Below are 23,194 nucleotides of genomic sequence, written 5' to 3' on the forward strand. Positions count from 1 at the left end.
CCTATGGTTACATCAGCACCTCTTCACTGCTGCCAACATTTCAGCGAGGATGGCGACTTGTGACTTACACAAAGCATAATTAAAGTTTATTTCTCGCCATGTGTGCATACATCAATGCCAGTTATATGCAATTTATATGAAAATCCGAGAAGAAAAATCAGTGTCATGGGATGACACTTTCTAGTTAGGCTTAAATGTTTTCAGTTCTTCATCATGTTGCGAATGGTATTGTGGTGTATAGCTTATTTTCTTGACCTGTTATTCAAAAAGACTTACCTGAATGATAGACCTATCATTTACTACGCATGAAAGGTAAAGTCCGTGATTTCTATTAAATGTTTATTCGCAAGGAAATTGTTGATGAGCTCATAATTATCGAAATCCCCCTTTAAATTGCATACAATGTTATATCTTCAAAACAAATAGAATAGTGGTTTTTACTAATAAACCGTGTATAATTTTTATACCAGACTTATGCAGAGTTGAGACAAAACGTTACTAATAAACAATGTATAAGCAGTGTGTAACTATACATGCGAATTGCTTTACTGTAGCTCCACACACGAAACTCCCTATTTAAGCGTTGTACACAGAGAAAAGAATGACCGCCTCTCTAGCAGCTGTTCGTATCGATTGTCATTTTATATTGATGGTTACCTTGTAACCACAGAATAATTGGAATAACATTGCTGTAGGTGTACTCTTTGATCAAAATATATCGTGGAAATCGATTAGGCCCAGCTTTACTATCGATACTTAGCGCGGCACACTAGCGCACACTATCGGATACAATAAAGAATCTCAGTTATTCTGTTACCTTTCGTATTAAAATAGTGACGAAACTATGACGTACGTAGACTAGTTCTATAACAGTTGTACTGTTATACACGACGTAAATAGTGATTATTAGTCAGAAATTTACACACGATATAAACGAGTATTCACTGTGTAAGTGTAAGTTCGTTAAACGTCTCTTATAAGAGTTTTTATTTGTGAGACCGTAGGTGTGTAAAAAAAAAAGTAAGTAGCATTGTTTGTAACTTTCCTATTTTTAATTTTATGAAGAAATCTTAAAAGTTATTTTATTTATTTTATTGTATTTATTTTATTTTATTCCGTCGGAATTAAGGCCAAAATACAAATACCGGTACAAGTAAAACATAGACAAAACAATTAAAAATAAATTAACAATCTACAACAGTAATGGCAGTTACAGGGAATGGGGGGGAAAAAAGGAATTTTTAAACATTTTTTTTTTCAAAAACTATATTTTTCATTTATAAAGGATATTGCAAGGAATCTGTTATTAATGGGACTATGTAGTGTCTTAGAAAAAAAAATTTGTTGCACATATACTTCATGAGTCCCAGAAAGGAGACAGTGCGCATGATCAGACATATAACGAAACAAAACTAATTTTATTATCTCAACTATTCGTTCTCTTGTGAACCAGGTCGCTCAACCTCTGATCATGCGCAGTGCCTCCTTTCTGGGACTTACAAAGAAAAGTAAAGTTTCTTCTCTCTTACCTTACTTTTAGGTTTCTTCCTTTCTGACTTCCATTTTCTTTCTATCCCTTTTTTGCCTGCTTTGCCGTGTCGACGTTCATTCAGCTTCACTTGGACCGGCGCGATGGCTGTTGTAATAAGATTTGTGGAAGACGATTTTAATTCGTCTACAAGATCCCAATCCCATAAAATTGCTAAGTTGATATTAACTTTATGGTAAGATTCTGCTGGCTCCCTCCACGGAGCGTATACTTAATCGTGTTATCCAGATATTAATTTGTTTGCGGAAAGTAAAATTCCGAGAAATTTCGAGATCGTGTTAGCCAGCTAGTTGGCGTGCCGAACTGATTTAGCGCGTACTGTAGGTCGCCTGAGGGTCATGACACGAGACCTTTGAAAATGCCGCAAACGGGGGAATTATAACGCTGGTGACCTTTGGTACACCGCGCGTGCCACGAGCGCCTGCAGCTCATGTGCAAGGTCTGTTTGAAGTTGGCGAGATGGTGGTGTAGAGGTGATGACCAGGAAGGATTGAGTATGGCAGAGGAATCCGTAAGTAATCATAGGAGAAATGTCCACCGCGAATATGACATTCTTGAAATCCGCAGTTCGGAGTCCTTCGCGAGAAGAACTTTTATTTCAAATCCCAAACATCCTTACAATCCCAACCATGCTCACGATAACGATCACAGCCACCGGCGTAGCTCAGTCGGCTAAGGCGCTTGCCTGCCGATCAGAAGTTGCGCTCGAGCGCGGGTTCGATTCCCGCTTGGACTGATTACCTGATTGGTTTTTTCCGAGGTTTTCCCCTACCGTAAGGCAAATTTCAAGTAATCTATGGCGAATCGTCGGCCTCATTTCACCAAATATAATCTCGTTATCACCAATTTCATCGACGCTAAATAACCTAGTAGTTGATGCAGCGTTGTTAAATAACCAAGTTAAAAAAAAAAACAATCACGAACAACATAAACGTTTCATGCAATTAGAGATGTGAAGGATTCAGAGCATTAGTGGGCCAAGCGCCATTTATTAAAAACTGAGAAAGCAAAGATTAAAGTTATGTGAATACCATAGTTTAATGAAGATTGACACATCATTTAGTTTTAATGTATATACTTTATATTACTTAGTATATGTTTCCATTGAATTATGGTAATAACTTCATTTTAACACTTGTTTTCTACGGTTTTAATAAATGGCGCTTGGCCCACTGTGGTTCTGAACCCTTCATATATGAATCACCTTTCATTGTTAAGTGGGTTTTAGACTTAATTTTTTAAAGTTCTTTTGTTAGTAAAATATGAATATGGAATACCCAAGTACCTGTAGTACAGTTAATTACTGAAGTTATATTTCCCAGCACTATAATTGAAACTTTTCTTCTTACCACGGAAAGGCGAAGGAAGTTCTTCAGTATTGCAACCATGCGATATATTACGCATAGCTTACTGCCCCCCCCTCCGTAAGAAAGAGATAACGTGAAAGAACATCAGCGGGTGGATTTACATCCCCATAAGTGCCATAGAGTTGGCTCGAACGCTCCCCTAACAACAATTACAGTAAGTAGATATGCAGACCAACTGACGCGACAGAGTAAGCAGCCCTCAACACACAGTTGAAGACCCAAATCCTTCTTCTGCAGTAATAAGGATGTTTGACGCAACACACAAGTTTCCACCATATCCAGTGCGGTGGCCCCAGTGAGGGTCGGTTACACGGTGTGAATCGCACCCATATTTCGGAAGCTGCTCTGTGATGTGATCACAGTCGATATCTCGAACGACTCGCTTCAGATCGAGCGATCGCTTCGCATACATTCTAGCCTGAATTTAAATTTAATCAAGTTCGTTAACCCTTGTTAGCAACTCTCTCAGCTGCTCTCTTGCCCGAGTGTCGGGCTTCGGAACAGGATTCTGACCTTGCGAGGACATCGCGTATCACCATCTGGATCACCAGTCACTGCTTCTACTCGTATAATCCTTGTATCTAAATATAATGCGAAAAGTTTGAATTCGTCCAAGTGATCAGCACACTAGTATCCATCTTCCCCAGTCAGAGCTTGGTTTGAAATACGAGTAGAACTGCTTTATTACGCATTTCGAAGTAGGCTAGTTCAGTTTCTTTGTCATCTTGAGAATAACATTACCGATTATAATTTATTTTTTCCACTCCCACTGCCGTAAGTATGATGTTATTAGCTTGTTTTTAGTAAGTAAATGGATTTTACCATGATAATGTTGGTTGCTATTGACCACGGGATGTAAGTCACATTGATTTCCTAGAAAAGTAAGTGAAAATATGTTTCTCTCAACAGTCGCATAGCAACAAACAAAAGAGTACTCAAAAGTCAACCATCCTCCTAACAGTTCTAGTATTAAATAATGTAAAATGTTTTATTACGTAAAATGTGAGAGTGGAAAAAAACATTATATGCAATTCGTGAGTTACGTAGAATCCCTGATGACATGTAACTGATTGATCAGCCTAATGGACTTCCAAGACAACAACTTTTTTCAATTTCACTATGCTGCCATCTAGCGACTGCAAAACAGTCACGTTATTCCCTAATGGAATTGCATGGAATAATAGCTTGCAGCTGTACTTCCATCTAGCGGTCGTTACCAAAAATGCCTTTTCGACAGTGGATGCTTTGGTGGTTGTTCTCTTTTATGCTGCCATTTCGTAACATGGGAATAGCCAATCTGATATACGTATATGTGACTAGGGATAGCATTTGCTAGTCTCGGACTACATGATTGCAGCCCTTGCTATCGTTTGGGCGCAAACTCGTCCTCGAGTAGTAAAAATTACTTATCTTCCTGGCATAAGCAAAATCATATATTACTTATTACGCATGCATCCCCACATGTACAGTTACCCAAAAAAAAGATCGGGCCATTGGAATATTCCAAGTCCTAATGCAAGACTCTGCGCATGATCGGAAACTCAGAGCACAGATACATAAGGTAACTCGTAATTGAGTTATTTAAGTTCATTCTCTCTGGTTTGTTGTTGGAATTCATTCCGAAAGTTACTTGAAATGTAATGTGTTGTAAATAATAGATAAATGTTATATAAATATTAGGTCTATATAAATTAGTCTTATTAAATGTGGACCTATTTTTATTTTACGAGTTTCGAAACGGTACAGATGGAAAAGAAACATGATATAAACTCTTTACTTTTTTGTTTATAACAAAGGAAATGAACTGCCCAGAGAATATTTGTTTTACTTTTGTTTTTATTCCCTTTATAATCGTAAATGAAGTGTGGAAAGTTTTCAATTTATACAATATATTTTAACAAAATAATAATTATAATTTAGATCTTACTATGTCATTGTAAAGGGCTGATTTTTCCTTGCAGCAGTAATAGTGAAAATTAAAATGTTTTGAACAACAATCATTAAGGAATTCATTTTAAATAATAATAATAATAATAATAATAATAATAATAATAATAATACTTTATTGTTAGAACAAAGATACATATTGTTTTCTATATATAATAATCACCCTAGCATCCTAGAAAGAGAAAGTTACATACTCGTGCTCAGGGGCATTCCACATAATTTTAATACATTTTATTAAATAACAGAATAAAAAGTAAAATGAAAGAGAAAAACACGGATATCAAAATAATTGGAACTTTAAATTTTCTCTGTAAACAGTAACTTTTAGTTGATTTTTTAAATAAGGAGCATTAGCAAATTGTATGTTTGGGAATTTAGCTATTATCTTGTTATAAAGCCTTGGACCGAAGTTGCTAAGTTGTGATACATTTAGGTTCTGTCAAGCATATGTTGTCTGAGCTGTTGGGTTTATATTCATGTGAATACAAATTAAATATATTATTAAATATATTTCGGTTTTTATATACGAAATTCAATAAGACATTGTTATAAATTTGATGGATATCAAATATTTTAATTCTGACTACAACAGTTCTGAAGGATGATCAAGAAGTTTATTAAGACATATTTGTATTAGGCCTCTTCTTTTCTGTAGCAGTGTAACTATATTTAAACATTAACCGTATAAGCCACCCAGACAAGCATTTATTCAGGGATATACGTGCAAATATTTTGGAAGTAATCGGGGTAGTATATTGAACAACATATAACAAATTTCTGGATCATCGAAGTTTTTTTTTTTTTAGACATGAAAAAATACCATGTTTTTAGGTTAGTTAATACTTCCAGGCGATTTGTTTTCTTTACGAACTAGTTACGCGGAGGTCTAAGCTTGTGGGGGTTGTCTACTGTCCAGGCTTGCCTTGAAGGTCTATGTGGTGTAACAGGTCATCAAATAATTTATCGTGTACCCAAACACAATCACCTTTTTGCATTAGAACGTAGGATTACATTCATGATTTATTATGGATTTGAGGGAGGTGGAATATAATGGTGGCGACTGGATTAATCTTGCTCAGGATAGGGACCGATGGCGGGGTTATGTGAGGGCGGCAATGCACCTTCGGGTTCCTCAAAAGCCATAAGTAATTAAATAGTTTGAACTTCACCCTTAACTGTTTATGCTGGAGTATAATAATGATATCGAAAGAAGTGCGTATAGTCTAAACTGACAGGCGTTTCATAGTACTGCTATTCGTAAAACATAATACCGTAAAATACGTGACACGTTCATGGAAAAAACTATAAAGGCAAGGGAAAAAGTAAATAGGATGTTACTTCGCTTGCATTTTTCTTAAACAAATATCAAAATATTTGCACGTATACCCCTCCCACTCTGTATGTTTCTCACGCACTACCAATAGCCAGAAATGTTATTCTGCTTGGAAGCAAGTTTCATGGAACCGTTGCATATTTCCGCAAGTTGATCCTGTTCTGAAGAAGTCGAGGGTTTGATTTCCTGAATTTTTTGACAATGAAATGATGCGTTATCCAGTCGACTGTCATGAAAAATTAATCACAATTGCATGACGTTTTGTCATATTTTTTTTATATAATTAAATAACAAATCAAATTAGTTTGAAAATTCACATTCGGACCTCCGCATATTAATCTTTGGGAACGCCAGGAGTCCGCGGACCAATTTAAGAATTACTGCTCTAGAAATTATTTCTTTTCGTCTACCAGTTTTTGAGAGAGTCTTTGTGCCGATGTCAGCTTTGTTTTCTTTATCCCATAATTTTAGTATATTTGTATGAGATTCTATAATGTTTATTATTATTATTATTATTATTATTATTATTATTATTATTTGCGCGAGTTGGCACGCAGTGCGCGTGGGTGTAGAACTGCATTGGAGAGCGATTCCTACTCGCGTTGGTTTTTTTGAAGCCGCGCTAGAGACGGACCCCAAAATAACCCACAGGGCCCCTCGTCAGCACTGGCTTCGTGCCTGCACGGCGCGCGGTGGACGCAGTAGTGTCGAGGCCGCCTTCAAGTTCGTGTGTGTGAGTGTGTGTGCGTGCAGCGTCCGGGATACGAGCCCATGTCACTCCGGTAGCGTTGCTCCTCGCCTGCCAGCGGCTGCAACCTTCTCTTGTTCGAGGTCGCTGCCCTCGAGAGGGGACAGCATTGCTTACGTAACAATAATGGCGAATCTCGCGTCTCCACTTGTGATTATTACACAGTCGCATTAAAATTTTTGTATTTTCGGAACTGGTTAATGCTGTTTCTTTGTACACACGAAAACATGCGTGGTGGGATTAACAATGCTAGATGAAGTCGAAATGCTTAGTTTAAATCACGTAAGTGTTAATGTCAAGAGTCGATAGTAAAGTGAGATTCGTTGTTTCGATAAGTGAAATTGTGAACGCGCCCTTCTGACTATTATATTTCTTCTTTGAAATAACCGACTCCGTTGAAGATTTTTTTTCGCATTGCATAATAAGTAGCATATCTATGATTTAAGTGGAAGGACTTGGAGTGTCTGGAGGTTATGATCACGTTCCAAATGATTGTGAGAAATTACGCATTAGTTTTTGGCTCTTATAGCATGTGAAGAAACAAATATTTTCTGATTTCGAACTGTTTTCCCCTAAAGCCATTTATTTTCCAGATATGTAGCAATGAATCACGTGTTTTGAGAATAAGCTAGTTTCCATAGGAACCTGCAAACGCTGATGGCCTTCGTTTTAATCCCATACATCAGGATAACCAACTTTCACAACAGATGTATCCCTAGCACTTCCGAATTAGATGATGGCGTAACTCGGAATAGTCGCCATGTTTTTCTATGCCATTCATAGCAATAATAGTAGGCTATGTAGTGGGAAATTGCAAATAGTGTTTATGGCTTGTAATCCTGGCAACGTAACCTTAAATATCTGCAATACCGCAATTTTTTAGAAATTAGCGAAATAAGTGTTAAAAATACTTACGTATTTTACGTCGAGAAAATGCCATGTTTCTATAAGAGGTCATATTCAGTTGATGGAGATAAAATGTATTAAATGTCAGGAAGAATGAATTGAAAACTCTTTTTGAGAGAAAGTAAAGTATTTTTCATCGTAAACTTTTTGTTGTGTACGAAATCTATTGTACAACTCTCGATGTACAAATTAGTTTGGACAGACGTAAAATGAGATTTTATTATTTGTCTTACTTTTCTTCATTTTCGCACTCAGCCTGTTAAGGAACGTGACTTGTAGATTCCGTGTTCTTTGACATATCCTGTGTTGCTTAACCTCATCACATTGCTTTGAGTATTTATCTTGATTATTGTTCATGGAGTCCTCAAAAGGTTGAATTATCTCTATTGCAATGGGAAACTGAATGCCTTGATTTTATTTTCATTGAAGAAGTGAGTTACTTTTTCAAATGTGCACCAGGGGTGAAAGTTCTTTATGGAAAATATTTCTTTCTGTAAATTCTAGGTCCAATGTTGATAGCAAATTGTCTGACATAGATTTCTAAATTGTACATCCCTCCTCAGTACAAGTCTCCAGTTATCGATCACATTCCAGCAGAATTAATACAAGAAAGTGGAAGCGCATTATCTAACGAAATTTATAAGTTTGTAATTGCTATTTGGGGAAAAAAATTGTACCAGAACAATGGAAAGAGTCCATAGTTGTACCTATCTTTAAGAAGAGGCACAAGACTAACTGTAGTAACTTTGTTGACGTCGTACAAAATTTTGTCCAATATTCTTTTGAGAAGATTAACTACATATACAGATGAAATTATTGGGAATCATCAGTGCGGTTTTACGCGTAATAGATCGACTATTGATCAGATTTTTTGCATTCGACAGATATTGGAGAAAAATGGGAGTATAAGGGTACAGTACATCAGTTATTCATAGATATCAAAAAGGCATATGACTCGGTTAAGAGAGAAGTTTTATATGATATTCTTATTGAATTTGGTATTCCCAAGAAACTAGTCGATTAATTAAAATGTGTCTCAGTGGAACGTACAGCAGAGTCCGTATAGACCAGCTTCTGTCTGATGTTTTTCCAATTCACTGTGGGCTAAAGCAAGGAGATGCACTATCACCTTTACTTTTTAACTTCGCTCTAGAATATGCCATAAGGAATGTCCAGGATAACACTGAGGGTTTGAAATTACAGATTACATCAGCTTCTAGTCTATGTGAATGACGTGAATATGTTAGGAGAAAATCCACAAACTATTAGGGAAAACACGGAAATTTTACTTGAAGCAAGTAAAGCGATTGGTTTGGAAGTAAATCCCGAAAAGACAAAGTGTATGATTATGTCTCATGACCATAACGTAATACGAAATGGAAATGTAAAAATTGGAAAATTATTGTTTGAAAATGTGGAAAAATTAAAATATCTTGGAGCAACAGTAACAAACCTAAATTACACTCGGGAGGAAATGAAACGCAGAATAAATATGGGAAACGCCTGTTGTTATTCGGTTGAGAAGCTTTTGTCATCCAGTCAGCTGTCAGAAAATCTGAAAGTTAGAATTTATAAAACAGTTATATTACCGGTTGCTTTGTATGGTTAAGAAACTTGAACTCTTACTTTGAGAGAGGAACAGAGGCTAAGGGTGTTTGAAAATAAGGTGTTTAGGAAAATATTTGGGGCTAATACGAAGTTACAGGAGAATGGAGAAAGTTACACAACGGAGAACTGCACGCATTGTATTCTTCACCAAACAATTAGGAACATTAAATCCAGACGTTTGGGATGGGCAGGGCATGTAGAACGTATGGGTGAATCCAAAAATGCATAAGGAGCTTTAGTTGGGAGGTCGGAGGGAAAAAGACCTTCGGAGAGGCCGAGACGTAGATGGGAGAATAATATAAAAATAGATTTGAGGAAGGTAGGATATGATAGTAGAGACTGGATTAGTGTTACTCAGGATAGAGACCGATGGCAGACTTATGTGATTGAATGGCAATGAACCTCCGTGTTCCTTAAAAGCCATTTGTAAGTAAACATCGCTCCTTATGCATATTCTGACTCAACTAATCAATCTTTCCTTTTATTTGACATGTAGAGCTTTAAGGAAACTGCTTTTATTCTACAAAAACTGTGATCACCACTTTATCCTAATGTAGCCTACAAATTGTTTTCGGTTTCCTGAAAATAACTGGGACTTGTATTGAATTTTATTCTTGCTCGCCACACTAGCCGTGCTTTTCTTCAGTAATAGCATTTGATGGTAGTGAAAGTGGGGTATAGTTTGAAACGTATGCAGAATCGATTTTTGAATGAGCCAGTAGTCAATTCGCCTAAAAATTGAGGGGAAAATCGCATTAAGCAGAACGTATAAGTTCCGCCCACCACCCCTTTCACTTTTCACCAGACACTCTACGACTCTAAGTGATACGTGAGTGTTATGCCGAATGCACATTTCATGTGAGTGGAGATAACTTACCCTACTGGGGTTCTCTTTATTGCGATTTATCCAAATTGAGTGTTCGACTTTTTAGGCCGTGGCGTTGATTCTGTTCAATGGCACAAGTTTCTATCCGATGAATAGAAAGGTTGTTAGCATTTTTCATTTGTGGACATTCGGGTGAGCAAGTATTAATCAGAGTGCCCGTGGTGGTGGATTCTAGACAACTCATGCAACTGCTAGAGATGTCAGATCCTCCCAAGTTCTTCCCTCGTCCTGATTCGGCCAATCGAGACTCGTAAGAAAGGGAAGAAGGTTGGCTACGTAGTGAAGAGTAATACTTCATTGGTGAATGTTCCCATCGCTTAGTAGCCGCACTGTCAAGTCACGTGCTTCTCCAGGCTTGCAAATTCCCGACTTCGCAGCAATACGTTGTATGAGAGTTAATAGTACATTATGCAACGAGCCTATAATGGTTGTAATTAAGACGCGAGTATGTTTATGAAACTCGCTTGCGCTCGTTTCATAATTTTCATACGAGCGTCTTAATTACCATTATAGGCAAGTTTCATACGACTTTTTATGCTCGACCATATTTCTAACTTGAAATTATTCATAAGTATTCATGTTATTATCTGACTGGGGAGCGGAACTGACCTTGTGCAATATCTCGTAAATTGTGAGATGTGCGCAGACGCGAAAGTATTGATTTTTTCCGAGAAACAAATGTCATTGACCTTTATATAATCTAGAGAGTAAAATGAACATTCTTCTTGATATAACCTTGAAATTGATTTAGACATTGAAAAACGATATGACAAATAGAATTTATTTGAATATTATTTACAATTAACGCTAATTATTATAGTAACAGAACATAACCTTCTGCAACAGTATTGGATTTCCAGCCTCCGTGACGTTTCGCTAGTTGTCTTTCGGTTGCATATCCGAGAATAATCGGTACTTGCGCTTTCATATTGCTACAATGGTGTTTTCTGATTAGTGGAACACCTGAACTTTAATGAATAGGTGTACTTTAATGAGGTCCATTAAAGGGCTGCTACCAGGTGTATAATTACTACATTTCGGCATGGTCGAGCATAAAGTGTTTTATGAAGGCGACCAGCTAATGGTGCCCCGGTCCATGGTAAATGATATACAGTGTGATTCCCTTGCTAGAGGTCCCAAACATTTGTCCATGAAACTTCCATTTATTTAAAGTTTGTCTTGAGAAATTTCTGCTCATATCCGATGCTGAAAATGGTCCCCTTCCACATCCAGCACTCTTTACACTTCTCTCGAAATTCTGGAATACTTTTCTTAAAGTGGCTACATTCTCCTGATGTATAATTTCTTTCAGGGCTGCGATTGTGCGGGGTTCATTTCTGTACACTTTCCCCTTCGATAAATTTAAAATTTGAAACCGAAAATAAAACCGCACACGTTTTTCATTGTCCGTCGGTTGCAATTCTTGAACACATGACACACGGTAAGCGCGCAGTTCCCCGCCTCCGAGCTTACTGACACATGGAATATGGGAGATTAGTTTCTTGGGAAAGTTCTCGCAATGATTTTTATGGTGACGCCAGTAATCGCTCCTTTACATCCTGTATTGTCTCTTCAGACAGATTCCAGCGTCCTGAATGCTGTGTGACAAGGCTTTCCATTGTTTCTTACTAATTATTTCTGGGTACAACACTTTGAAGGTACACATAGGCTATCACACCAAATTTGATCTGAATTACCCTTTAACTTGCTTTAAGGGGAAAGGTATACCATTGGCCTGCAAGAATTAAGTGAATTTTTGTATATATATTTCAGTTACTATAAAAACTAAATTAACAAAACTTTTATGCTTGATATACATGCATTACACTTTATAAAACACTACTCGAAATATTAAAATAGCTAATAATAATTATCTGTAAAAATAATATCAAATTTTCATAATTTTTTATAACCGTAAAGCATTTACATAATATATTTTATTTACCTATTCCCTCAGGAAATGTTTTTTTTTTTTCTTAACAAAAAATTTTAGAAAATTTAATAATGGAAGTAAGGATTAAGAAAAAAAAAATTTGAAAAAATAGGTAAAATATCCTGGACTAAGTTGTTGATGTGGGACTTTAAAACATTTGAGTAAAAGAATCATGCAGATGTTTAATTAATTGTAGATTTTATTATGTAAATGCTTTACGGTTGTAAAAAATTATGCAAATTTGATCATTTACAGGTAACTATTAGCCATTTTAGTATTGCGGATAGTGTTTTATAAAGTTTAATGTATATAGTAGGTATTTTAAGCGTGAAAAGTTTTGTTAATTTAGCTTTTATAGTAGCTGAGGTATAAAAAAATCAATTTCACTAAAGTTTTGCAGGCCAATGCTGTAACTACCCCTTTAAATGAACCCATTTGTCAATATTTACGAATGAGGAGCATGTGCTCTTCGATTGTGTACATTGTTAATCCCTAGAATTTGAGTCAACACTATCGAGACGCAGTGCAACGGAACAAAAATCAGTGAAGATCACTGGAAGAGTCCAAACCTATTTCGAGGGATGAGATCTTGTTTTGCATTGTTGAAGATATGTGCATACAAAATTTCAGGACAAACTTTAAGTAAATGACAGTTTTATGGACAAAAGTTTGGGGTCTTTAGCGAGGGAATCGCACTGTACTTTACTTACCCATCCGCTATTATCGAAGCATTTATGAACACAAGGTGTATCCGACCATGTGCTGGCCAGTGCCGTACATGGCTTAATAAGTTGCGTGACTTCGAAGAATCGCCTCGCGCGCGCACTGGTTGATCGGTTGACCGAAGTGGATACTCGTACTTCCTGTTTAACGTGATACTGCTGCGTGTTGAGGTAATTTTGCGTCTCTAGCTACCCAATCTGGGGCGTCACATTCTAAACTGTGCAGAGATGTGAATCTGGCTGTGGGTGTTGCAGATGTGTAGGCGCATAGTCGTGCCAACTGACCCGGCGTCGTGCCAAGGACAACCCGTGTGCACTCATTGATGTCAATTTGAAATCTTGTCATCTTTCCTTTTCGTTTATCTTTCTTGACTTCTGTTTTACTTCATTTTCCCCTACCTTCTTTTCCTTTTTTTATTTCTTTGAACTTTAATTTGTTATTTATTTTCTTCTCTTTCGCTTTATTTTTTACACACTCTTCTCTTCTTTTTTATTTCTTTTGACTTTCATTTGGTATTTATTTTCTTCTCTTTTATTTTATTTTTCACCCACTCTTCTCTTCTTTTTTATTTCTTTCGACTTTCATTTGTTATTTATTTTCTTCCTTTTACTTCATTTCTCACACACTCTTCTCTTTCTGTTTTATTTCTTTCAACTTTCATTTGTTATTTATTTTCTCCTCTTTCGCTTCATTTACCACCCACTCTATATTTCTTTATTTCTTTCAACTTTCATTTGTTATTTATTTCCTTCCCTTTTACTTCATTTCTCACACACTCTTCTCTTTCTTTTTTATTTCTTTCAACTTTCATTTGTTATTTATTTTCTTCCCTTTCGCTTCCTTTACCACCCACTCTATATTTCTTTATTTCTTTCAACTTTCATTTGTTATTTATTTTCTCCCCTTTCGCTTCCTTTACCACCCACTCTATATTTCTTTATTTCTTTCAACATTCATTTGTTATTTATTTTCTTCCCTTTTACTTCATTTCTCACACACTCTTCTCTTTCTTTTTTATTTCTTTCAACTTTCATTTGTTATTTATTTTCTTCCTTTTTACTTCATTTCTCACACACTCTTTCTTTTTTATTTCTTTCAACTTTCATTTGTTATTTATTTTCTTCCCTTTTACTTCATTTCTCACCCACTCTTCTCTTCCTTTTTTATTTATTTAAACTTTCATTTGTTATTAAATTTATTTTCTTCCCTTTTACCTCATTTCTCTCCTACTCTTCGCTTCCTCTTTAGTTCTTTCAACTTTCATTTGTTATTTTTCTTCCAACTTTCATGTATTATTTTTATTCCATTTTTATTTTCCTCTCGCTCTTTGCTTCATTTGTTATTTCTTTCATTTTATTGTATTTCTACTTCATTTTTCGCTTCTTTTTCTCTGCTTTTCGTCCTTTGTTTCTTTGTTTCTATTTGTCTTCCTATTGCGCAATTTATGTTCTTTTTACACCTTCACTTACGTAATTTTTTTTCTTTTCTTTAGGGCCTATGTGTACTTCCACTCTTTTTCTTGTTCCTTCTTACTCTTAACATTTTTTTATATACTTCTTTATTTCTTTCTTCTTTTCTCCTTGTTCCTTAGTTTGTTTAGTATCTCTGCCCTTTGTGGCTCTCTTACGTTGGTTCTGGTGTTTCCTTTTCTTTCTCTTGCTTTGTTGCGTTTGCCTTTGTTGTGCTTTATGTATTTATTTATGTATAATTTCTTTTTCTTCGTCCTTTTCCCTTATCTCTGTTGTTTTCTTTTCCATCTATTTTCTTGCTTCCTCCTTCCAAATTTTGTTTACGTTCCCTTATTGTTTTCTCTTTTGGTGTCTTCGTTCTGCTGTGTGTATATTTGCCTCGTTTTAGTTATAGGCTATCTCTTTTTTATATTTCCTTCGTACTATCTATTCTATCTGTCTAATCTTCCTTCCCCTTTCTTCCGTGTTTCGCTCTTTCTCTCTCACGCTGTTCCCCGTTCCTTACTCGTTCTTTCATTTATTTGTTTACTTCTGATACGTGCTGTCGCAATGGCGATGCAGGTTGCATCCAGTAGGGACAGGGGCATCCTGGGACAAGCCCGTCTTGTGTGGCTAATTTTATCCCGTTCTCTTTTGTTTCGGAGGCCCTTGCTCCTAGCAACAGTGACGTCCGTTTAATGCTTCACCCATTAACTCCTATGACCAGCGTTCATCAGCAGTACAGGCGACTCAGAAATAACAGTGGACAGATTTGTCTCACCAGCATGTGCATGCGAAGTGCAGAACAGAGTTACTGGGACTACACCATGTACAAGGCGTTGTTATTGAGCATATCTTCTTAAAATACAGCGAATGCTCGTAACGTGCATTGTTGTCCAAACCAGGGTCCGCATACCTTGCCAAGCCACCTTCATAACTACGTGTGCACAACTTGGGACGAAGAGTTGGCAGCGTGTGAAAAGTTGGCATCCGTGTATGAAAATAAACACGCGTTTCATGGGTATTTGATAGAATAATTCGTGGGTGACGGAACTAGATAGGCTATCTGGTCGTGTTGTATACAGTTAAGTCTGTATATTTTTCTTTAAATCTGTCAAATACGTTAGCTTATCATGACGTGGTTTTGTAACTCTGGTTTGACTAACAGGTTTTATCAAAAACGATGCGTATAATGAAGATTTGGTGTATAGAAGTACCGTGCAACATTTTATCCAAAAACCGTACTCGAAATGTCTATATTTTTCTTCTGTTTAAAAATGACAGTCTTGTAAGATTTCAGTGCCGTATTACGATTCTTGATTGTAGAATCACGAAACTTTATATTTGAGAGTAAACGTTTTTATGGATTTTCTGAAGTCGAAAAAAAAATGTTGGCCAGTCAACATGTTTAATTTAATTCAAGATAAATCTGTACAACAGTTGCGTTTAACAATAGAGGACATACCACACAGGACTTGGACATTTACAGCTGACAAACCCATGCCCCACGACTTGGCAACGTTGATGTGACGTGTTATGAGATTCTAAAATCGTATAAAATAGGCTATCATAAAAAGTTCGTCCACCACTGTGTATTAACGGTTAGCATGTCTAACCGTAAAAATAACAGGCCCGGGTTCGAATCCTGGTTGGGACAAGTTACCTGGTTGAGGTTTTTCCTCCACCCATTAAGAGCAAATGCTGGGTATAACGCGGCGCTGGACCCCGGACTTATTTTCACTGGCTATATCACCTTCATCTCACTCAGACGCTAGATAACAATAGCAGTTCATAAAGCGTCTTAAAATAATCAATTAAAAATCGTACAAAGTTGCCGTGTATGGCTGTGTATTGAGATTTTGTATGCACTAAGTCCGCGCTGTATCTGGCTGGTAAATATAATGTAAATGGCGACACTTGTATTGATATTAAATTTACGATACGTAAAAACATAAAGGGGCATTTGAGAAAATTAGTCCTGTATTAAAATTTAAGGATTTAAATAAATATTTACGTAATTCCTCCTTACTCTTTGTGCACATTGCCTGCCGCATAATGAGCTAAATTCTGACAGAAAGAGCCTTTTAGGTTTGTGCGCGACGGTTCAGTGACCTCGTCCGAATGAAACAATTTTATTAGGTACTGGAGAATACACTTAGAGTTGTAGACGGGTTAATTGACATACTACAAAGATGTTAAAGACCTAAGCTTATGAGTTTAAATAGATTTACTATCCTCTACATTATGTTGTGTTGCGAGATTTAGGCTAAATAATCAATATAGGCCTAACAAAATATTCTAACAGTGTTCTTTATTGGTTTTTACATTTCAGTGTCTGAAACTGTTCTAAATGGCACCTATTATGTATTTATAGTAGGTAGTATTTGCAAAGGTTTTTCAGTTCAATGATTCGGTCACAATCCCTCATCTCTACTCTGCAGAGTTCAGAAGTTAATGACATTTCCACACCAAAGTAGCTGCATTATTGCGAACAACTAATATTGAACTTGCATTAACATCTACGTTTTTCGATCGTGAAATTCTGAATTTTTTGTTCGCAAAATGCTAGTATAATCCTATGTAGCAGGTTTTTCTCGGAGTCCAGAAACCCATTAATTGATTTGCACGCACATTTGGTAGTAATGGTATTATGCGGAAGAGTTCGTGTGGCAGTACCGCGCGGGCGATGCTGCGCTGTCTGTACCGGCCGCAGAGCGCGCTGCCGTGCATGTTAACGAGACACCATCTAATTAAACAGACAAAGCTCAGTTTTGTGCCAGTGTTTTCAACACCCTGTTGGCAAGCCTAAAAACTGGTTTTGTTTCGTTTAGTAGACGCTTATTAATATTCTCATGTTTTTATTTACACTCGGAATTTTAGCTCTGTGCCAGGCCCGTGGCTGCAGCATCAATTAGGAAGATAGGATTTGCAACAAAAGACGTTCTGAACGCGCATATATGTATACAAAGTAGAGCTTGTAGCTATAATGCTGGGCTTCAAAGCTTTCCTTATATCTATCTATCTATCTATCTATCTATCTATCTATCTATCTATCTATCTATCTATCTATCTATCTATCTATCTATCTATCTATCTATCTATCTATCTATCTATCTATCTATCCACACCTGTGGAGTAACGGTCAGCGCGTCTGGCCGCGAAACCAGGTGGCCCAGGTTCGAATCCCGGTCGGGGCAAGTTACCTGGTTGAGGTTTTTTCCTGGGTTTTCCCTCAACCCGATAGGAGCAAATGCTGGGTAACTTGCGGTGCTGGACCCGAACTCATTATCACCTTCATATCATTCAGACGCTAAATAACCTAGATGTTGATACAGCGTCGTAAAATAACCCAATAAAATAAAAATCTATCTATATATCTATCTATCTATCTATCTATCTATCTATCTATCTATCTATCTATCTATCTATCTATCTATCTATCTATCTATCTATCTATCTATCTATCTATCTATCTGTCTGTCTGTCTGTCTGTCTGTCTATCTATCTATCTGTCTGTCTGTCTGTCTCCACCTGTCTGTCTGCCTAGCTATCTGTCTGTTTGTCTATCTATCTATCTATATGTCTGTCTATCTCCCTATCTAGGTATTCACTACTAATATGAATGCTGAGAAAATATGATTTTTGCACATGATACATCAGAACAAAATCTAATGGCTTTATTTTAGTCAACCTATAGCTTTGCCGAGAAAAATAAACAGATAAATTATTTTTAAAATAATGTGATTTTGCAAATTGCATGCATAGCTTGAAGTAGGTCTGTACATAGTTCCTCAATTTCTGTACCCTCTACATCCGTAGTCGGCAAAGATTGTCATAAAATGCAGCCCGCAGTACGCAGCAACGGGAAAGGTAGGAGGAGAGAATGCCCAAACCGCTTAACGTTGAATGAATGTGATGGCTAAGGGAAGGGAGATCAGGCCTTACCCCTCCATGATTATGTCGAATAGGGTGTGTGTTTTGAAATTGAGTTGAGTGTTCTACACAATCATGAACACACCCCACCACAACAGGCAACCAGAAGATAGTGTGGGACCTTCACTAGGCTTCAGACAATGAAGAATATCCCTTCGAAACTAGTCAGGCAGTTAAATTCCTCATATTAACACAGTAAAGATGTTACAAAGATAATCAGTGATTATATTATAAGTGTTAAAAGTGTATAGGCTATAGAACAATGAAGAAGTAATTTTCTAGACTTAGTATTAGATTAAAGAGATGATTAATAATGCTGCTAATCTTGGAAAAGATTGATCCAATTGTAGATACTCTCAAGTGTCGATGAACATTAAATTCACATTATAATATGTATCTCGGGTCCCCGAGCCCCTTTTAAATTGCTCACGGAGCCTCAGGGGTTTGCAAACCACAATTTAGGAACCGCTGACTTAATGCATTATTGACAATATTATTTTTTCGCCATCGATATTTAAAGAGGAATTTCCTAGTTGAGAAAGAACGAACCGGAGAAGCGCCAGTTGGCTCGCAGGCAGGAGCAACAAGTTTGACGCAGTGCCTGATCAAACAGGTAGCGGAGCCGGACGGATCCGAGGATGTGCGAGGCGCGCTGTCGTGTGACTTGACTGCGAGTGGCGCCATGTAGCGTGTGATGAGATGGTGACCATGTACGGCAGACCCGTCATGTCGCAAGAATGGTCGGTGCACGCGCAGCTCACGATCTCGCACCACCATCCGACGGAGGCGCCCACCCCCGCCCCGACCCCCGCGCCAGCCGACCCGGGCGGCGTCCACATGGAGTACTCGTGGGGCGGACACCCCACGTCGCCCCCGCCGCCGCCCCCGCCCACTCCCGCGCCCAACATTCCTGCCAGGCCGTGCTACGGCTTCCAACGCGGCAACATCCTGTTCACGACTCGCCCCCCGCCCAGAGACCCCCCCGCCGCCGCGGCGCCGCCCCGCCTGGACTCCGGCTACAGCAGCGAACACGTGTCCCCCGGGTCGTACGCCAGCCTTCCCACGCGCAAACCGGCGCAGCCCTACAGCCGGCGCTGCAAGAGCACGTGCAGCATCGTGCTGTCGGGGGGCGAGACCTCCGGTGTGGCCAGCGCATCCATGCGGGCCGACGGCGAAGGCACGTGCTACCACAAACAGACGCGTCCAAGGAGCTCGGACTTCGCCCCCCAGCCCGAGTCTTGCGAAGTGTGCGGCGGCGGGCGGAGCCCCTCGGCAATGAGGCGAGCGTCGGGCGCTAACACGTTCACGACGCACTTCTGCACGCGCGTGCCCGAGCGCGCGCCCCGCGAGGCGCCGCCGCCGCCCAGCCGTGACGCCGCATCGCAGACGTCGGACCCCCCGGCCGGCAAGACGACGCCTCGGCCGTACGGGAGCGCCCGCAGGAAGACGGACTCCGACCTGCAGCTGCTGCAGCCCGACCCCGAGCCCAAGGTGAGTGCTGCTGTGTGGCCTGCAGTTGGAACAGGACGGAAGTTGGAATTGTACCTCTCAAAGGATTTTGCTCGCCGAGGTAGATCGCCGCTTCCGTCTTGTTCCGATCACAAATTTGAACGGGTCCCGGCACGAGGCAGAATGAACACGACCGCTTCTGTTCCAGCCCGCCAAGCGCCTGTCCCGCTCGCCGGCGCGCCTGCGGGGCCGCTCTCCCATGCTACGCAAGTCCGGGGACGCGGAAGGCCAACGCAAGCCACGCACGGTGCACATCGACGTATACTGCACGGGCTCAGAAGACGCCGACGCCAGCGCCTCCAGTGACGACTCGGACGACGCGTCGTCGCCTCAGACGGTATTCGAGTCGGAGAAGCTGAAGGTGGTGCACTCGCGCGTGGGCAGGGACCGGCTGCCCGCCGGCTACCTGCGGCGCCAGCAGCAGGCGTCGCGACGCAGCGAGAGCTTCAAGCACGAGGCGCCGCGGGCCGCGCAAGAGCAGCAGGCGGCCCGCGGCTGCGACAGCGACGACGGCCTGAGCTCGCACTACCCCTCGCAGAGCAGCACCGCGGCGTGGTCCACGTCCAGCGTGTCGTCCTGGAAGGACACGTGCAGCGGCGCCAGTCTGGCCCAGAGCGACAGCTTTGAGTACGCCGACGCCGCGGACCGCCTGCGCATCCGAGAGAAGGAGCGCGCTTGGGGCGACGACTCCAAGTCGTGGCGCTCCCCAGAAACCGAGCGCCGCCACATGCTGCAGCAGCAAAAGTTCAAGGAGTTCCTAGAGAAGCATCTGGGCAAAGACGCCCTGCCGCTGTGGAAGACAGAGACCACCGAAGATTCGGACGACGAGACCGGCGATGCCTGGAGCTTCTGCACGGGAGAGACTCCCGGGAAGACGCTCAAGAGGGAGGATACCGTCAAGAGGGTCGCATCGGGGAAGAGCAGCAACGAGGCAGCATCCTTGAGGCCTCCGCCCCACGACACAGGAAGTCTGAGCGACTCAGGACCGCACAGATTCGTGCGCCGCTCGGCGATCGGACCCTTCGGCTCCAAGTCTCCGTCTCCCCCGCCCTCCAAGGTCGCCACCAGCGTGACCTCTCCCTTCACGAACATCCCTGGCAAGCGCACAGACCAGTTGTCCAAGGCGGAGAAGTTCGGAACTATAGTAGGGGCATTTCGGAAGCCAGGACATCACGTGGGACCCTCCAAGAACAAGGAGTGTGCGTGCGAGCACTGCCGCAAGTTCTACGAGGAGAACGGCTATCGCACACGTACACGTTCTGTGGGAGACATGCCGGTAGGGGGCGTGAGAGGGAGTTGGCACGGGGCGCACGAGTCTGACATAGATAGCAGCAGCATCGCCTCTACCGACAATGAGAAGTCTGTCAGACGACACATCGACAGCGGAGAGGAAGACGACGGCTAGTCTCCGTTCACCCCGAAATGTTGATCACTAATTATTATCGAACTAGCACCGAAATTCTTCATTGAAGATGTAGGGCCTACGCACAATCTTCAGTATGCATCTCACCATATGTAGATTGCGTCATAGCAGAAGTGAGACTTTCATCACTAAGTGATGCATGTACTCAACGTTCCATCGTACTTTTTTTGACTGATACACGAGCAGAAACTATTTACACCACCAGACTGCACGGTACTTTAGAAATGCTTCTAGCAGCATTTTCAACACAAAATTAATTTCTAGTGTGGCAACATTCAGTGTGCGCGAAAGCATCTGTTAATACCTGCTCAGCTTTGAGGAAACATTACATGTTGTGTATACTAGGATCACCAGGATAACGGCTCTGACAGTTCTACGCAGTGTTGTCATCACAATAACCATCAAACACCACGCGTGACTGTCGAAAACATCACTATCTAGTCTTATGCACAAAATATACTTACACAAACGCAGGGTCTATAAGCTGTACGGCATCCTACTCCATTATCTCCTGGCCTAGTTGCCTCGTGAGTAATGCCTTGTTGGTGTCACTTCTGAGATTCAGACCTTTCTTTGGACAGTTGACTAAACAACAACAACAATGCTTATGTTACAGTCCTTAACAAATAACCATAGGCTTGTTTTGTGTTCTTCAGTGAAGTGAACGAAGCACGTGCTTCCGTTTCACAGCATTGGGACAATGCTAAGGTGTTGTGCAAACTAAACCTCGCGTTGCATATGCAGGTCAAATTGCAGGGCGCTGTTTTCTGCGCCTTGACGAGGGCTATCAGAGCCATTCTCTTCTCGGCTTAAGTGTAGCTCTGAATTTCTCTTATGTGGACTTACGCTTGCTTTAATCTACAGTGGCTTGCACATCAGATGTTAAAATCGTAGACCTTTTGTATGAAAGAAAGAAATTTATGTGTAAACTTGCGTTTCCGCGGTGGGCAGCAGTAATGTAAATGTTTGTTAATATTTATACAAAATAAAATTGTTTTCGCACCTATTGTTCCAGATATAAAACAATATGCATTTTTGCACGATCGTATTTTTTGCTGTATTTACAGCTATTAGGCCTTGAAAGTTAGAATTCCCACACAGAAACTTGTTCTTCATAACATAAAATTATATTGAAATAGACCCATTACAGTGCACTTGTTACTTAGTTACCATTACAATGCAGTTTTGCGAAGGCTTTGGAATAATATTGCTCTAAATTTTCAATGCTAAATATATTGTATTTGCAATTGCAAAAATATGATCATGCAAAAAATGTTGTACAATGCACGTTTGTGAAGTGCATTACAAAATCTCGGAAAATGAAAAACTCGCTCTGCTCGTTTTTCAAACATTTCCTCGTTTTCGTAAAAAGCACTTCCCGACCTTGTATCGTAATATACTATTTCCATTTGCATTTTTTTACTTACAGGAAAAGCTGTAATAGTGATGCGTCTATTGTACACGAAACCTTTTATTATTGAATCAGCTATTAATAGCTCATCACCTGGAAGAACGTCTGTGACATATTTATTTGTTCATTTATTTACTTACCGGTATTTGATTTATTTACTATTTATTTGTTTTTATTTATTATGTCGTAGAAGAGTGAGACACCTAACTAGTCTATGTAGTTTTTTTTTTTTTTTGCTTGTTTAATTGGTGTATTTTGTTCTCCATTTTTATACAAATTTGAACGTCATTGCATCGAGTTGGAATATTCTATTTATTACAAAGTATAAGGCGAGAAATAATTGAAGTTTGGATATGTAACACAACAAATTGGATTTAATATTAAGATTTTTGTTATCTCAGTCAGCTTGCTCACTGATCTTGAGCTGCGCTCGGACATGGGTTCGATTCCCTTGGGCTGATTACCTGGTT

General features: G+C 39.8%; 2 protein-coding genes across 13 annotated transcripts in view; both read left to right on the forward strand.

The window, feature by feature from the left end:
• The window catches only part of Pkn (serine/threonine-protein kinase N), a 251,712-nt gene that overhangs the window by 179,581 nt on the left and 48,937 nt on the right, over nucleotides 1-23,194 (forward strand). The window lies entirely within an intron of this gene.
• On the forward strand, nucleotides 6,878-22,317 carry LOC138702870 (uncharacterized). 4 transcript variants are annotated; one of them, XM_069830235.1, is made up of 3 exons: nucleotides 6,878-6,929; nucleotides 18,995-19,872; nucleotides 20,039-22,317. In XM_069830235.1, exons 2-3 carry the CDS (start codon nucleotides 19,081-19,083, stop codon nucleotides 21,293-21,295), a joined length of 2,049 nt encoding a protein of 682 aa, XP_069686336.1. In that variant the 5' UTR covers nucleotides 6,878-6,929; nucleotides 18,995-19,080; the 3' UTR covers nucleotides 21,296-22,317. The 4 variants fall into 4 exon arrangements, with proteins under 4 accessions (XP_069686336.1, XP_069686334.1, XP_069686335.1 ...); XM_069830233.1 differs by having other exon boundaries at nucleotides 6,884-7,226; nucleotides 18,902-19,872; XM_069830234.1 differs by having other exon boundaries at nucleotides 6,884-7,226; nucleotides 18,915-19,872.

Source organism: Periplaneta americana, chromosome 7 (genome assembly GCF_040183065.1).
Source record: "Periplaneta americana isolate PAMFEO1 chromosome 7, P.americana_PAMFEO1_priV1, whole genome shotgun sequence".
In the NCBI taxonomy this organism is placed as follows: domain Eukaryota; kingdom Metazoa; phylum Arthropoda; class Insecta; order Blattodea; family Blattidae; genus Periplaneta; species Periplaneta americana.

Coding starts and splice junctions, on each gene's coding strand:
- LOC138702870 (XM_069830235.1), top strand. CDS start 19,081: ATGGTGACCATGTACGGCAGACCCGTCATGTCGCAAGAATGGTCGGTG. Junction 19,873..20,038: donor AGCCCGACCCCGAGCCCAAG/GTGAGTGCTGCT, acceptor CTTCTGTTCCAG/CCCGCCAAGCGCCTGTCCCG.